The following is an 18304-nucleotide window of genomic DNA, read 5'->3' as shown; positions in this document are numbered from 1 at the left end:
TATTATGTTGTTGATGACATTCCGTCCTACCAATGAATAAAAATTTGGCACTGCGTGAATTATAAGTGACTGGAGTTATTACGCCACCGGCTTAGCCGACCACTTACAAATTGTAAACGAGAACTGACGTTTGTGTAAATTTTACCTAACAATTGTGTGAGCTTTAACAGCATGAAATAAACAATTACATCGTTGTATTCGTCCAGCCTTCCGACATTGTACTTGTCAGGGTTAAGTTTGGATCGAACTGTCAGCGAAATTAGTTTTGGCATAGCGTTTACAAAAGTCATTTTTTCTTTCATTACTCTTACGAGAACATTTAAACTGATAATGTTTACGATATAGTCGACTATTCCCGGAGGCGTCATAGTCCAACCAACAGAGACCAAAAATGTCTAATATAGGAAATAGTTCGCGTGGTTGGAAGTTTACGTGCAGTGGTAGGATGGAGTGTCACGAACAACAAAATAGAAATCTTGACAAGTGAGGGGTGAGTGTGGGGGTGGAGATTCATTTGAAAGTCACTTTTATACGTTTTTCTTGATTAACTCTGTGGCCTTCAGCGAAAACATATCCCAGTATAAAACTTAACTACATTAAATTTCGTACAAAAAGGCCCTGTTCATTTTTTTCTGTAGGAGTAATAGTTTGCGCGTAAGCGAGCGAGAGAATATGAAAATCTAGCGCGTGGTAATGAAGGCCAGATATATTGCGTGTGCATAAAACGACATCGGTAGCGGCAGCTGAATATCCTGTATAAATATTCCAGTTAAGCGCTCTGAACATCTTAAAGTCGTTTGAGATATGGCAATGAATTATATTCATCTGACATGTGGTGGATGGTATAAGAGGATGATGAAAATTAAATCGGCTGGTAAGATAAGATTCTCTGCAGAATCGACAAGGAGAATAATATGTGGGAAACACTGACTAGAAGAAAGGACAGAATGATAAGAGTTGAAACGTCAGGGAATAGCTTCTGTGGTACTAAAGGGAGCTATAGAATGCAGAAATTGTAGTGGTAGGCAGAGACTGAAACATTCTTCTCGTTCCTGAGCTTCATCTCGTTTATGCGCCGGTTCGGCATGTTAATTCTCGTATGTGGGAATGTTAGTGATACAGAATGATTGGATTAACTCCCCGTCGCCCATCTCCTCCTCCACTCCTTCCCCACCCGTCTTTGGGACTACATTTTGTGTATTACAACTGTCTACGCATAGTGTGTGAACGTTTCTTTAAATGTTTGCGTATCGTGTAACTGAGACGAAATGTGGATACCAACCCAGCATTCACCCAGTCGGTTGTGAGAAACCGCCAAAAAACACATCGAACCTGGCTGCCACACCAGCAGTCGTCGTTGTTAATCCTCCAGGCGGATTCGATTCGGGGCCGGCAAGTCTCGCGGAATCCTAGAAGAAAAGTGCTAACGCGCGCGGCTAAATACAGACTGGAATACACTCAACAAGTAATCTTCATTGCTGGATGTTAATGCTACCTACAGATGCAGGTGTTGGCACAGGAGGAGAAGAAGAAATTGAGGCGGAACAGATCAACCCAGTCAGAAGACCGTTGACCGCCACCCCCCTCCCCCCACCCTCCCATGTTCCTTCAAATTCCTGAAGAGATACTGCAGCAGGCATGTTGTTCCTGGTGCATAGTAATGGACACTTACTAAAGATCATTACGTGACAGAGTCTGCAGCATCCCACTCACAGGGCTTGTGAAACCGGCACATAAGCTAATTATCCAGTGGGTCAGCGTTTCCTCTGTGATGTTTGGCTCACACCTGTTCTGAACCAGATATTCATCTTTGGGGTTCCGATGCTATATGCTCTTCAAGTCCTTGTTTGGTAAAGCACATTGAGTGAAGCACAATTCCTCTTTATTGGCTTGGAAACACAAAAACATCCTGCTGTCTTTTATAAAGACAAAAGTCTGCACGTGATTGCGAATCCGGCTCAGTGAAAGATAAACAGTTCCATTGGTGAACTTTGTTACTGTAAAAGGCGACATCACACATTTAGAATATACACCGCATCATAGATCTGTGTTGTGCTACTAAGACATAATTTGCTGAAACTCGTTTACAGAGTGTGTTCAGATGGTTCAAATGGCTCTGAACACTATGGGACTTAGCATATGAGGTCATCAGTCCTCTAGAACATACATCGCATCATAGTTCTGTGTTGTGCTACTAAGATATAATTTGTTAAAACTCGTTTACAGAGTGTGTTCAGATGATTCAAATGGCTCTGAACACTATGGGACTTAACATATGAGGTCATCAGTCCTCTAGAACATACATCGCATCATAGTTCTGTGTTGTGCTACTAAGATATAATTTGTTAAAACTCGTTTACAGAGTGTGTTCAGATGGTTCAAATGGCTCTGAACAGTATGGGACTTAACATCTGAGGTTATCAGTCCCCTAGAACTTAGACCGTAGCGGTCGCGAGGTTCCTGGCTGAAGCGCCTAGAACTGCTCGGCCACACCGGGCGGCATAGAGTGTGTATTCAGGCTGTTACATATTGTGAGATTTAAAACTTTCCCGGTGTACATAGTGTTCCACAAAATTTCGGGCGAACTGCTGGATGTTTGCAACTTCTTGCCACAGTATTTCGACGCAAAGTCTTCTGGCCATCTTCAGATGATACTGACGAAAGCGCACTAAGCTCTGGTATTTAAGGCCCCTCCGGCACATGCGTGGTGGATTCACTTGGCGTTGCGCGTGCGTTACTTGAGCGCTTTCGATTCTGCTGCGCCGCACGCCCTCCGTGGTGAAAACTCACCGCATCGATATCAAATCGTTTGTCATCCCGCGATTCCATCACAGAACTACGCCGGCTACGGAGGACACGAAGTTTTTGGAAGATTGGATTCCATGCCGAATTCAATTGGAAACCGCTGTCATGATTAATAAGAGACTTATTGTTAGACAATCGTATTTCCACGGATTCATTAACAATAGAACTCCAAAAGTAAGACTATGGGCCACAATTGTTGTCCGAAAGAACAGATACCATCTTTATATAGTTAAGGCTAACCGGGCATTGACCTTCTTCTTCTGTGAGGATGCACATGTATTGCCCGAACTCTTACGGGACTCGGTAAGATTGTCTGCCGCGAGTAATGATGTAATGGGCAGGTTCACTACGAATGTAGTGTGTGGACATTAAGTTGGGAATGTGGGTCTCACGGGGAGCGTGCAGGGGATAAGTCCCTGCAATCGCACTATCCTCGGTGTCTCAGATGGATAGCGCCTCTGCCATGAGATCCCGGGTTCGACTCCCGGTCGGAGCAAACATTTTCAACTGTCCCCGTTGATGTATGTCAACGCCTGTCGGCAGTGTAGGATCTTGATTTAATTATCATTTCTTTCAGATGTAGAAACACGCCCACCAACTTCCGTTTTTGTCGCACAGCTTCTTCTTGGTGTTGCGATTTTTTTCTCCTTTAGTGTGTTATTTATCTTATATGAATCAGCTACAAGAGGAGCGTGATCACTCGTTATTATTTTACATTCCCAAAATTACCCTTTCACGCCGCACTTTACATGTAGACATACTCCTAAATGTGGAAGATAATACTGGCAAAGGCAGTATTATGAATCTTAAGGGACACTACCTGTTTAAACCGTAAACCGACATAACAGAAACGACTGAGTAAAGGTGGAAAGACGTCAAAGGTGCCCATATGCTGGAGTAAGGGGGTGCCGTGCTCCTTCTCCTCCTCCCCTCCCTCTCCCCCTTCGCCCTGACTCTCAGGGAAGGGAAAAATACAGTTTAGTCAAGGTTTTCTCTTCAAGAAAATGATTTAAAATCCAGTATTACGATGATTTTTAACAGCGACGGAAATTGAACTTTTTTACGGCTGCTTGGAACTCGTCACCCCTCCCCCCCCCCCTCCCCACCTCTAAAAACTTTCTATTGGCGTCCTTGAAGACATCTCCTTGAGTACTTTTGTTGGAGCTTGCAAGAATGTTATGCTTTGACAATTTGTTCTATTATAGTTCACTCGCAGTGGACAGCTTTCTCGTCTCTGTACTATTTTTAAACTCTTTTTATTCCAGTTTCGTGCTTGACTATTTCTCACAAGTTTTATGTTACCCACTACATCAGTGGTTCCCAACGTTTCTGAGATCTTTGCTCCTGAGCGTAAACAGATGTTGGCTAGTACCTGCACCCTTCACTTCACCACCAACAACTTTAGCGCCTAACTAAATATTAGAATGAAAAAGAATTTTCTTTGAAAGCTTTTATTTTTATGAATGATGGAAGATAAATTATTTTTAGTTTTTGTAAGTAATCTCAGAAATAATAGTAAATGAGACAACTGATACCGCTTAATTCTAAACCAAATTTTATTTATGTTTATAGGAAGATAAAGTAGTTCTCAGTCGATCGTCAGTGATAACTAAAACTCCTCCTCAGAAAAGGAACCTAATTATCCTCATTGACGGTAGATAGTTATTGCAAAACGTGCTTCCTCTGCACCACTCGTCTCCCGAGTGACATTGCTTCACTGACGCCCTGCAGACACATTTTCAAATCAACCAAGTCAAAGCGTGTACACTATTCCTACTGCTTGTGTACCACTAGATTCCTGGACGCCTTACCCCTGAAATGTTAGAAATGGGAAGACTTTAGGCTGACAGTGCTTTGACCCTGGCCACTGCCGCACAGCAGTGTAGTAGCCGATACGTAGTTACAGTTGTGTTTTGATCTCAGTTAGATAGTTTACGAGGTGCATTCAAGTTCTAAGGCCTCCGATTTGTTTTTCTCCGGACTGGAAAGAGATAGAAACATGCGCATTGTTTTAAAATGAGGCCGCGTTCATTGTCAATACGTCCCAGAGATGGCATTACCGTACGGCAGATGGAATTTTACCACCAGCGGCGAGAATGAGAACTGTTTTAAATACTTAAAATGGCGACGTTTTCCTTACTTGAACAGCGTGCAATCATTCGTTTTCTGAATTTGCGTGGTGTGAAACCAATTGAAATTCATCGACAGTTGAAGGAGACATGTGGTGATGGAGTTACGGATGTGTCGAAAGTGCGTTCGTAGGTGCGATAGTTTAATGAAGGCACATCATCGTGTGACAACAAACCGAAACAACCTCGGGCTCGCACAAGCTGGTCTGACGACATGATCGAGAAGGGGAGAGAATTGTTTTGGTGGATCGCCAAATGATTGTTGAACAGATCTCCTCCAAAGTTGGCATTTCTGTGGTTTCTGTGCACACAGTCCTGCATTACGACCTGAAAATGCGAAAAGTGTCATCCAGGTGGGTGCCACGAATGCTGACGGACGACCACATGGCTGCCCGTGTGCCATGTTGCCAAGCAATGTTGGCGCGCAACGACAGCATGAATGGGACTTTCTTTTCGTCGGTTGTGACAATGGACGAGACGTGGATGCCATTTTTGAATCCAGAAACAAAGCACCAGTCAGCTCAATGGAAGCACACAGATTCACCGCCACCAAAAAAATTTCGGGTAACCGCCAGTGCTAAAAAAATTATGGCGTCCATGTCCTGGGACAGCGAGGGCGTAATCCTTACCCATTGCGTTCCAAAGGGCACTACGGTGACAAGTGAATCCTAGAAAAATGTTTTGAAGAACAAATTCCTTCCTGCACTGCAACAAAAACGTCCGGGAAGGGCTGCACGTGTGCTGTTTCACCGAGACAACGCACCCGCACATCGAGCTAACGTTACGCAACAGTTTCTTCGTGATAACAACTTTGAAGTGATTCCTCATGCTCCCTACTCACCTGACCTGGCTCCTAGTGACTTTTGGCTTTTTCCAACAATGAAAGACACTCTCCGGGGCTCCTCATTCACCAGCCGTGCTGCTATTGCCTCAGCGATTTTCCAGTGGTCAAAACAGACTCCTAAGAAAGCCTTCGCCGCTGCCATGGAATCATGGCGTCAGCGTTGTGAAAAATGTGTACGTCTGCAGGGCGATTACGTCGAGAAGTAACGCCAGTTTCATCGATTTCGGGTGAGTAGTTAATTAGAAATAAAATCGGAGGCCTTAGAACTTGAATGCACCTCGTATTGTAGCGAAGTGAATAATGAAGCAGTTTCTGCTCCATTATGGGAACTACATACAATCCGCAGAAGGAATTTTCATGAGATATTTGAGCATACATGTATCAGTTTTACTGTTACGGATGGATATACAAAATATATGTGCAGTAGGTGGACGACGTGAGGAACAAGGGAAATGTTGTTCATACATTCGTTCACAAGCTGGAAGCTCCACCAAATTGTTTCACTGTTAATGCTTGCATTTGGAATGAAAATGTAATTATTGGTAACTCATGTAATCAGTATTACAGTTTTACGAAACAGTGATGATAATAATAATAATAATGATCTTTTGAAAATAGTTCAGTTTCGAGACCCAAACACTACTGACTCCTTTCTCTTTACCCCATAGAAAATTTCATTTTACCCCTCAGGGGGTAATTACACACAGGTTGGGAACCCCTGCACTACATGCTGGTAACTGGACAGGGCGATGGGCCGTCCCCCTGCACGTCAACTGCAGCTTGATGATGATAGCCGAAGGTGGCAAAAAGTGGGTGGTGGATATGTCGTGATTTCAGAAATTTTAAACGATTGTGGCAACTGCCTGAAACAAAATAATTGCGTTTGGTGCACAAAAAAAAAGATAGGGGGTCGATGGTGAGATCTTTAGTGACGGACGAAAAACCTGAGTGCGACTAGGACAGTGGAGGAAATTGGCCATTTCTTTTGGTATTTAGGGAAAAGATGGGAAAGTGGAAAGTTGGTTAACTAAATGGTTTCAGAAGCCCGCGCTTCCAAATGAGAGACCCCTGCACCTTGTCGCTCTAGTGTCAGGACAGCACGGAAGCAGTACTTGCCTCGTTGTCGGGTACGACGCCTCCCCACAGAGCGACGTCGACGTGCAGTTTGCCTCCAGCGGCTTCCAGTTTCGCCTGCAGGTTGTCCTTGGTCGTCGTCGGTGGCCTCGAATTCCTGGCAACACAGGCGTCTTCTCATTTTGGTGCTACACACTATGGAACCGGCTTTGCCGAACCACAACTGGAAACGAATATCTCATCCAATGGCTGCAGCAGTGATCATCTCACATTCATTGATTTCAGCTTAGTGCATTATTTTGAGTTTTGTTCGGTCTGGGGTGCACAACAGCTTGCTCACTAGCGTCAAAGGAGAGTAAATGAAAGATAATAAAAATTTATGTTTAAGGAAATTTGAAAATAACAATAATCATCAAAACGAAATACTAATATCAACGAAATCGTAAGTTCGTGCAGTCCAAAGTCCTGCCGCATACAGTATAGTGAAAGGCCAACGCTAGAAAGATTCACAACAAATAAATAGCGTACGTACCCGAACGATGCTGATAACATTTTGAAGGTTGTTTGGAAATACTTTCTGACTCTTTTGGTGCCAGGGACCCGTGGTCTCCGGCGACCCGTTATAGAATAATAATGCAACTATCATTTATTCGGTTTGTCATACAAATTAAATTGTAATTATGATTTAGTGGGATTGTTTCAGAACTTGCCTGTGATTTTATGAAAATACATTCACAACAATGAAAAGGTCTGTACTATGCAATCACAAAAATGTAAACCACAAAACAGAGAATAATGCAGTAACCCTCACATGAAACACGTACATTTTTATCATCATGCGTTCAATGTCTTCTGTCAGTGTACAATGTAGTACATTACAATGAACAACACAAGACGTGCATATCGCCGAATTCTTCATCAGTAAACCTATTCGTACAGTTGTGTATGACTGTTAAAGTACAACTGAAGTTGCCCGTAAAATAAACCTGACACAAAACCAAGCAGTACTGAATAAAAACTTGATGGTGATGGCGGAGAATAAAGTAGGCATTACTTCACTGAACAGCGAGCAGCGTGAATGAATGGAAGCAGTTTGTTTCTAAATAAGACACTCACTGCATACCATCGACATTTACGATACTGTGAGATTTTCATTACAGTACAGATGCAAAGGTAAACGGCCGTAAGAAATCAAAGGAAATCCAACGAGTCATCAGTGACCAAGGATCAATTCTATTGAAGTATTCAGAATATCCCAACCACCGAAATTTTGAGGGTAGAGATTGGGTTCACCCTGTAGAATTGCTGAGAAAGGAACAAAATTGTATAATGAGGACAAAAAACGAAATTATCTTATGATTTGCTATGTAACATCTCAGTTTCATTTTAATGCGTAGGAAGTATATTCTCCTCATAATGTTTTTAGTACGTTGTTCTCTGCAATTTTTAGCAAGACAGCGATTTGCCTTTTCCTCTCTGGATTTTTCGTTAGTCATCCTGTCTGCGGATACGCAGACAGTATCAGGGATTAGTTGTGATATATTAACAAATGAACTAGCAGTCTTCTGTCAAATATGTGATTTACACATTTAGTCGCCATTTTATGAAAGCATAATTTAATGAAACATTATTGCGACATCAGAATGTAGAGAGTATCTGTTGAAAGTCAGCATCTGCAGTGCTTAAAAATAACTTAAGAACAAGGTACAAGATTCTCTCTTTCGTATTTTGACAATGACTACTAAGCCTTTTTTCGCAGAGTTAGGTGCCGAACAGTGATGGTACATCACGGACAAAATAATTGTTTTTATGTCTCGAATGTGGAGATCAATAAAGACAAACATTAATTATTGCTAATTTACGACATTTAAACTTTATAAAAATGTTTTTATCAAAATATGAGAGCCGTAAGTTGCATATTCAATGCTATTGCTGAAAATGCAGTATTTCGTTGGCATTTAAGGCGAACACCAACAGATAATGTACTGATTTTCATACGCACTCGTTCACACACACACACACACACACACACACACACACACACACACACACACACACACACAAGCACACACTGCTGATTTGTGACGCTGGAGGAGGAGCCTAAGCGGCCAGTTTCTTAATAGGAGACGAAGAGTACTAATTCCGCTTCAGAGGCCAAACTTCGCAATTGTCGTGTTGTGTTGCCTCGAATTCCTATATGGTCTAATACCAAAAGAATGAGGCATCTTTCCATAGATTATGTGGATGACGTGGACGGTCTGGTTTGCTGCGCCGTGTTGTTTGGCTTCAATGATTGTAACTTTTGTGCCTGACTTCTCATCACTTACTCCCTAGCGCCTAAACAGCAAGGTCATTGTGACAAGAGTGCAGTTTACTACACCGCATTAAGTGTTCTTGCATGTCGTAGTCAATTCATTGGTTCGAATTCCCACATGATCTGTTACCCAAAAGAATGAGGCATCTTTCCATGGATTATGAGGGTGAAGTGGATGATTTGATTTGCTGTGTCTGTTGGTTTTGGGCAGTGTATGGCTTGGTGTGGAGAGGGGGCAAATGAAAAATTTCACATTGCGGATGTGTCCTCTCTTACGCAGCTACCTTTTGGCTTGGTGGCTGAAAACTGTGGGCAAGTGATCAGAAAGCTGTCACAGCATTCTGATGCAAGAAGCTTTAGAGAGGCAGCGTTGACATGACGAAAGCTTCAACAACAACAAGATGTCAAATGTGTGTGAAATCTTATGGGACTTAACTGCTAAGGTCATCAGTCCCTAAGCTTACACACTACTTAACCAAAATTATCCTAGGGACAAACACACACACACCCATACCCGAGGAGAGCACTCGAACCTCCGCCGGGACCAGCCGCACAGTCCACGGAAGATTCCGCCCTGGCGCTCAGGCAAGTATGGTTCCTACTCTAGCTCCGCTGCGTGCTGTTTCGTGGATTTCGAATATTATCAGCGCAGACTAGTACTGGGACGAGATTGTCATAGTGGTGACCTAGACTGCACCACGTCCAAGTCTCGTGCTGCGCCGCTTTCGGGGCCTAAGTGATTAGGAATGATGGCGTGTCAAGACGATGCAGGCCCGCCCCGGCTACGCAACGTCTGTCATCGTCTGCAGCCATTTCCGAGAGGTACTTCGCGGCAACCATTGATCTGATGAAAGTCACCCAGCCTGCACCTGCAAGACGCTGTGCCTGATGCTGTCTGGAACTGGGGGGGGGCTTCCAGCTGGGGCCCATCAGCTGGCTGACTTTGACGCTTACACGGGGATTCAGGGTGCGCCTGTCTCTTGCCGATCGCTACCTGCTCAGCGTGCTCACATTCTGCTAGCACAGGCTTGTGTCCGCGGGCAGCTGTCTCGCTACATACTATGCCGGGGTCTTTGGTTCGCCTCTGCTCTCGGGAGCTTCCTGCATTAAGTCATGCATTCGCGCCAAATGTCTTGACCAGCTTGCAATGGACGTTGCTGTCGCTGCGTCCTAGTCGCCTGCCCGCGCTTCAAGCGGCGCTGTACTCTGCAAAAGTGTGGACAACGCCTTATCACCGCTGTTGCCTGCCTTACCGGGCAGCTCTCGTATCTGATCTAAGCACACCACTGTGTGGGGCTAGCTGTGCCGTCGATTGCTTAACGCAGTAAGATATCGTTTCAACTGCTATTTTGCTTGTGAATACTAAACGATCTATTATTCTCTCAACGTTTCTATGAATTTTCGGAGGCCATCCCCCTTGCACTAGGTATCCGCTTCCCCGCCAATCATCTTGCATCGTCGTCACGGCCTGCAATAAGGTAATTATAAACTCATCCCATCCTGACCCCGTTGTCCCTCATTTTCTCCAGTTTCCTAAGATATCGTTTGTCTTTGAGTCATAGACGCACACTTATACGTGGAACATTACGACGGTAAACTGTACACGCTACTTAAGGACATTACCTGTTTAATCTAGTCCAAAAATGAGAGACCACATAAAAATGGGAAGGTGTTCCCTTGAGTAACCTCGTTCGAGGACCCGTACTGACTGAAATAGCATTATTCAGGTATGTTCCTTACGCTTCAGGTAAGTTTAGAAGTATCCGTAAAAAGTTCCTTATCCTTATTAAGCATTTCTAGCTCCTTTCCGGTGGAAATTTTTCTATAGTTCTCATGGGCGTAAAGAGCAGAGGGTTCGTTTCTTAAGCTTCGGGTCTTGGAGAATACAGACTCAAAGAAATTTTTCAAGTTTTAAAGTGCACTAGAAGGGAAACGTGTTTGTTCAAATTTTGTGGTCTCGGTAAGGTATAAAAACAGACTGTTTTCAAAATGACGAAATCACTCATCCATTCCCAAAAAAAGTGACTCAAAATTTAGTAATACAAGACTCGATACATTTTGACATATTCGTCAGAGAGAGGGAACTGTATACTTGTGACAGTGTTGACCTTTTGAAAAATACTTAAAAATACTGCTAGTTCTTCTTGCTTTTTAGCATATCACGTCCTTACTTCTGATGTGCAGTAGTTAACGTCCAATGACCTCCTCCACAAAACATTGAAAAGTGTATCTGTCAAATAAAGTATGTCATGAAAACCTGATGCCAGAAATGTAAATACAGAATTTTTCATGTCGTTCAGGAAACCTCTGGCAAGCTGAGTGGAATTATCATCAGACACTTCACAGCAACCTATGGTTTCGAAAACCTCTTTCAAGTTTTCTTGTGTTCCACAATTATATGCAATAAATTCGAGCTAGAGGTCCAGCAGAAGTAGCCAGGAATAAAATTCAGATCTACCTCACCGCCATGCCCCCTCCGCAGAAAAACTGAAGCGGATGACTCCACGTTCCTTATAGTAACCATACAGTTATGTTCGGCCTCCGGCTCCGCCCACGAAGTTGAGCTGCGAGTAAGAGAGGTGAGCTGTGAGGAAGGCGGGCTACTTACGTTTTCCTGGCTACAATCGCGCTCCTGTTTTTGCAAGAGAGTTCCGCAAGTACAAAACAGGGAAATACGTTTGGCGTTAAAACCTGCAGTCACCGTAAGATAAATAAACTTTTATGAACTGTGACCAGATAAAAATATTAGTGAAGTGCCACTTCACCTAAAATGCCCGAAGAGCCCCCTCCACGAGACAGCGTCAAGGAGATATTGGAAAATGAGAACTGGCAGATGCGTAAAGCTAGACGCCACATTACCCACGAGAGCCTACTTACAAATTTTGGAGAACCAGTATTAAGAGGAAATTCTAGAGATATTTTTCGTCATTGTTCATACGGACCGTGAAGACAAAATTAGATTAGTTCCAACACGCAGAGAGGCATTTAAGAAGTCATTTTGCTCAAGCTCCTCATATGACTGAGTCGAGAAGAAGCCAAAAATGTGGCCGTGACTATCGGACTAGGTAGGCTCTGCAAGGACTTCACAGTCTTTTGCTGAGTACGATTGTAGTCATAAACGCAGATAACAGCGAGGATCTCTACCAGACAACAGTGATGTTGCAGTCAGCGTGTTCGCACGTCCCTGTTAACACACAGCGGCTTTGCTGTCGCAAAACGTGCGGGCGACAACTGCAATTAACGCATCAATCAGATGACCACTAGTGACGCAAGTAAGCCAACTTAGCCCGTAGTGGAGTTTGAAAACACAGACTGCTATGTGTAAAGTTCACCTCAGTGAAGCTGTGAGTTAAGGCTCTTAAACTAAAGAACTCAAAGTAGCTGCAAACATAAGCTGCCTCCGCCATGTCTAGCGCACTACGTGCATTTGTCCTTCTGTGCTTACGAGGTCTGTTAGGGAGAAGTTCTGAGTGCAAATTAAACCTTGTATTCCTTGGATATTTAGCAGTAATGAAGCACATCCACAACAAAAGTCTTTAGGCCACGAATTGAAGAAAGACATTTCATGAATTACAAATTTGTTGACTCCATTTGTATTTTCTGCGCTTTATTGACAGCAGTTTAGTATATGTCACAGCCTGGTTACCGAGGGGAGAGCGGCGCTAATGCTTCTTTCCAAGCGTTCATTTCAGTGTCCGAAGCACCTTTTACACTGAGGTGGCAAAAACCATGGTATAGAGACATACAGATATTCCGGTAGCATCACGTCCACAGGGTATAAAAGGGCAGTGCAATGACGGAGCTGTCATTTGTATTCAAGTGATTCATGTGAAAAGGTTTCCGACGTGATTATGGTCGCATGACGGGAATTAATAGATTTTGAACGTGGAATGTTAGTTGGAGCTAGCCGCATGGGACATTACATTTCTGAAATCATACGAGAATTCAGTACCTTGAGATCCACAGTGCCAAGAGTGCTCCAAGAATATCAAATTTCAGGCGTTACTAATCACCACACGGACAACGCAGTGGCCGACGGCCTTGACTGAACGACCGAGAGCAGTGGTTTTTGCGTAGAGTTTGTAAGTGCTAACAGACAAGCACCACTGCGTGATATAACAGAAGAAATCATTGTGAGACGTACGGCGAACATACCCGTTAGAAGAGAGCGGCGAAATTCGGCGTTGATGAGCTATGGCAGCAGACGACCGACGCGAGTGCCTTTGCTAATAGCACGACATCGCCTGCAGAGCCTCTCCTGGACTCTTGACCATATTGGTTGGACCCTAGACGACTGGAAAACCGTGGCCTGGTCAGATGAGTCCCAGTTTCAGTTGATACGAGCTAATGGTAGGATCTGAGTGTGGTGGACCCGACGAAGTCATGGAATCAGGTTGTCAACAAGGTACTGTGCAAGCTGTTGGAGGCTTCGTAATGACGTGGACTGTGTTTACATGGAGTGGACTCGGTCCTTTGGTCTAGCTGAACAGATCATTGACTGGAAATGGTTATGTTGCTATGTTCGGCTACTTGGAGGCCATCTGCAACCATTCGTGGATTTCATGTTTCCGAACAACGATGGAATTTTTATGGATGACAATGTGCCATGTCACCAGGCCATAATTATTCACGATTGCTTTGGAGAAAGCTCTGAACGGTTCGAGTGAATGATTTGGCCACTCAGATCGTTCGACAAGAATCGCTTGGAACATTTATGTCACACAATCCTGCACCTGCTAGACTTTGGCGATTATGGGCGGCTATAGAGGCAGGATGGCTCAGTATATCTGCAGTGGACTTCCAACGACTTGTTGACTCTATGCCACGTCGAGTTGCTGCACTACGCCGGGCAAAAGGAGGTCCGACACGATATTAAGAGGCATCGCATGGTTTTTGTCACGTCAGTGTACATTCGTTACCTTCGACATCTGCTAGCGCCGTCGTGAAATAGCGTTTTATATTGCCGACATCGGCACGATGTTTCCTTTCAATTCCCTTTTCATGTGATGTAACAGGGAGAGGCCCGAGGGAGCTAAATCTAGCTAACAGGGCGCGTGTGTCAAGGAGCCATCTTCGCGAAGACGAAAACTGGCGAACATAGAATGTAGCGTGCACCGAGAGCGTTATCATGATGCTGGAAACCTCTCAGGAATTCGACAATTGTACACATTTTGTGCCAAACGTCTTTCAACCCAATTCATAACCTCCAAATAGAATTTTTGGTTTATTGTCTGTTTTTGTGGGACGAATCCTGAGGGTACGATCCCTTTTATGTCAAAAGAACAAATCGTCATGGTCTTAACGTTCGATTTCCTCTGATGAACTTTCTTTTCAGGAAATGAACCAGGTGACTTCCATTGAATTGGCCGTTATTTACTTTCCGTATCGTACCTATATGGTCCTGACTCATCGTCTATGACGATTTTGTTTAAAAAATTATATCGTCTTTGAATGCATTTTTCATCTCACCGTAGGCTCGATCGCGATATCACTTCGATCCCCGGCGAGAAGTCTGGATATAAACTTTTCTGCTTCTCGTCACGGTCTCAAATCAACATTCAAAATGAGCTGAATTGTCTTGTAGGGCAGTCTGGATTGTGTTGTAGGACAGTTCTTTGATTTTCATGCACCGATCTTCACTGATGAGATTGCAGAGTTCGAGCAGTTCGAGCAATTAAAGGACGAATGGAAAGGGGCTGCTCTTCAGTGGCTACTTCCCTCTTTTTAAACAGAAAACCTTTCATACGCAAGATTTCACTAAGAGCGCGTTCCTTGTATACTGATTGCACCAGCACAACAATTTCCACTGCATTCAGGCAGAGTAAAAACAGCAAACTTCAGAGCCGCACCTTGTTCATATCTGTCAGCCCTCTCTTCTTGTGGTGAGGGCACTACAGACACACACAAAGAACTGTCGCGGAAACTACGCTCATCGTTGAAGGATGACTCCACTTGGCACACTGACTCAAGAGAGGTCCTAAACACCTTGCTAGCGGTGCAACCTGGTATAAGTACACGATGCTCAACATTACGACTCCTAATTACTCTTCGGTCGCCTTCCTCTAATTATAGAATTTCAGTCATCGTAGATGAGATAATGTTGATCTATCTGATGATTTGTTCGGGCTCGGTTTTACGATCGTTCGGGGATCATAGCGTCTCTGAACTATGGGATCTCTATGCAGCAACAAGTACTCACATTTGTGTACACATATTATTTTCTTTCCATACCATATGTCAACATAACGTTTCATGATATTTTATTTCACTTACTTGCTCACACACAGATTTTACGCGCTTTGTGTTCTGAACCACTATCCGACTAACATAAGGAACCTGAGTCAAGACATTAAAATTGACTATCATAATTGAGTTTTATTATTTATTACGAATACCTCTCACAATTTTTCTCCTAATGTGCTTAGGAAGCACAACGTTGTATGGAAGTGAATCATGGACTGTGATAAAAGAAGAGACCCGAAACATTTGAGTCGTGGTGTTAATCGAAGTGTGTTGCAAACTACATGAACTAATTGTGGATAAGGAATGAGGAGGATACTGCAGAATGGGCGACACAGACAGGAAGAATTAACAAGATGATAAGACAAGCGTAAAAAGATCAAAGAGGTAGCTGCAGAGGTAAAAGCTGTAAAGGATGGTAGAGACTGGGGTATACCCGACAAATAATTGAGAATTCTGGGTGTAAGCGTGTTCTGAGCTGAAAAGTTGGACACAGGAGAGGAGGTCATGGGGTTTCGCATCAGACCAGTCAGAGAAATGGTGTCTAAAACAGAGAGGGATGTTCATTAGCCAGCTGTTGAGCTTTCAGGTAACGGGCATTTACAGTAATTTTACATGAAGTGCCAAGAGCAGCTGGTAGATGAGACCTTGGCGACATTACGGTCTTTTTAAAAATATCCATTATTTTACCATGTGGAAAACATAGCACATAGTCCTACGTTGTTCAACGAACAAGGTGCGAACAAACAGTTTTTATTCAAATTATCCATTTTTTTAATTGCAGTTGCTATGCTCAGCGTCCAGAGTGGACAGCACAAATTTGCTGGTAACCTAGGTTCTATTGTGTTTATTTTAAGCTTGTGCTGTAATTGAGCATGGCAGTAAGGAAGAGAAAGTGCGCTAAAAAGAGTGGATTGGGGTTTTAGAGACGTAGAACAGGTTTGGATTGGAGAAGTATGAGATTGTCATATTGTGATGTATCACACTCAAATATGTAAAGTTTATTATAATGTTGTTGAACTTTTGATTTTGTTGCCGCGAGTAGAAAATGAAATACTGCAAGAATGAAAAACCCTACAACGTGTAAATTAAGCTAATGAGTCGATTTCTCAGTGAGGAAACTTACAATGAACTTATACAATATTTCGTTCTGTTTACGCTCTGACGAACATTTGTGGCGTATCCGGACACGGCACGAGTGGACCATCGCCTCACGTAGTGACCCAAGAATTCAACTGTCCACTTGTTTCCGCCTAACATGTTTAAGCTGCAGGGATGCTGTGTAGTTACGCTGCAAAATTGGTCAAACACAGCTTCAGATACGGGTTCGAGTCCCGTCTGGCACAAAATTTAAGTTTTTAGGCTTGTCAACGGGGAACGAAATTTATAACCTTCCATCATTACGTAATAGAGACGAAAAGAAATGGTCTGTATGTGCAGTGGGTGGTACGAGTGAGAACTGTGGAAGCCAGCACGCTCAGATTCTGTGGGAATTCCTTTTATAGCCTACAAAAGAAAAAAAGTATTTCTACATTTAGTCGACTTTACTCGGATCTTCCAATGGGAACACTCACAACAGCGCACTGAATTATTTTAAACTGTGTGTGATGCAGGTAGCAAAAGCAAAGGCAAATGCTCACCTAACCCAACGATTATCATCTGCAGATACACACATCAAAAAATGTTTTGCATCACCTTGGTTCCGAGAGATCCGTAACCTGTACAGAAAATTGGAATAGAGATCAACATAAACATCATTTCCGTCCTTTTTATTGCTCATGAAAACCACACATTGCATGTTGTATCACCATACAGCGAAAACATCAGAGATGGTGGTCCAGACTGCTGTACACACCGGTACCTCTAATACCAGTATCACGTCCTCTTGCATTGATGCATGCCTGTATTCGTCGCGGCATACTATCCATAAGTTCATCAAGGCACTGTTGGTCCAGATTGTCCCGCTCTTCAACGGCGATTCGGCATAGGTACCTCAGAGTGGTTGGTAGGTCACGTAGTCCATAAACAGCCCTTTTCAGTTTACCCCAGGCATGTTCGATAGAGTTCATGTCTGGACAGCATGCTGGCCACTCTAGTCGAGCGATGTCGTTGTCCTGAAGGAAGTCATTCACAAGGTGTGCACGATGGGGTCGCGAATTGTCGTCCATGACGACGAATGCCTCGCCAATATGCTGCCGATATGGTTGCATTATCGGACGGAGGATGGCATTCACGTACCGTACAGCCGTTAGTGCGCCTTCTACAACCACCAGCGGCGTACGTCGGCCACACATAATGCATCCCCCCCCCCCCCCCCGAAAAAAAAGCAGACAACCTCCACCCTGCTGCACTCGGTGGGCAGTGTGTCTGAGGCGTTCAGCCTGACCGGGTTGCCTCCAAACTCGTCTCCAACTATTGTCTTGTTGTGGCATACACGACACGTTCACAGAGAACTTGATGCTAATCCTGAGTGGTCCATTCGGCATGTTGTTGGGCCTATGTGCACGGCGCTGCATGGTGTCGTGTTTGCAAAGATGGACCTCATAATGGACGTCGGGAGTGAAGTTGCGCATCATGTAGCCTATTGTGCACAGTTTGAGTAGTATCACGACGTCCCGTGGCTGCACGAAAAGTATTATACAACATGGTGGCGTTGCTGTCAAGGTTCCTCCGAGCCATAATCCACAAGCAGCGGTCATTTACCGCAGTAGTAGAATTTGGGTGCTCTGAGCGAGGCATGTCACCGTCAGTTCCTGTCTCTCTGTATCTCCTCCATTTTCAAACAACATTGCTTTAGTTCACTTCGAGTCGCCTGGACATTAACCTTGTTGAGTGCCCATCCTGGCACAATGTAAGAATGCGGACGGGATCGAACAGTGGTACTGACCCTGTAGGCAT

At 43.8% G+C, this 18304-nt stretch overlaps 1 protein-coding gene across 1 annotated transcript in view; it reads right to left on the bottom strand.

Moving 5' to 3' along the window:
- Positions 1-18304, bottom strand: part of LOC126356044 (allantoinase) — a 224317-nt gene that overhangs the window by 93518 nt on the left and 112495 nt on the right. Inside the window, exon 4 of the mRNA XM_050006723.1 lies at positions 6895-7009. Within this exon, the coding sequence (XP_049862680.1) occupies positions 6895-7009 (115 nt within the window). The remainder of the gene's footprint in view (positions 1-6894; positions 7010-18304) is intronic.

This window comes from Schistocerca gregaria, chromosome 3 (assembly GCF_023897955.1).
Source record: "Schistocerca gregaria isolate iqSchGreg1 chromosome 3, iqSchGreg1.2, whole genome shotgun sequence".
Classification (NCBI taxonomy): Eukaryota; Metazoa; Arthropoda; class Insecta; order Orthoptera; family Acrididae; genus Schistocerca; species Schistocerca gregaria.
Note: the sequence above shows the minus strand (reverse complement) of the source record. Positions and strands in the feature narration are given on the sequence as shown.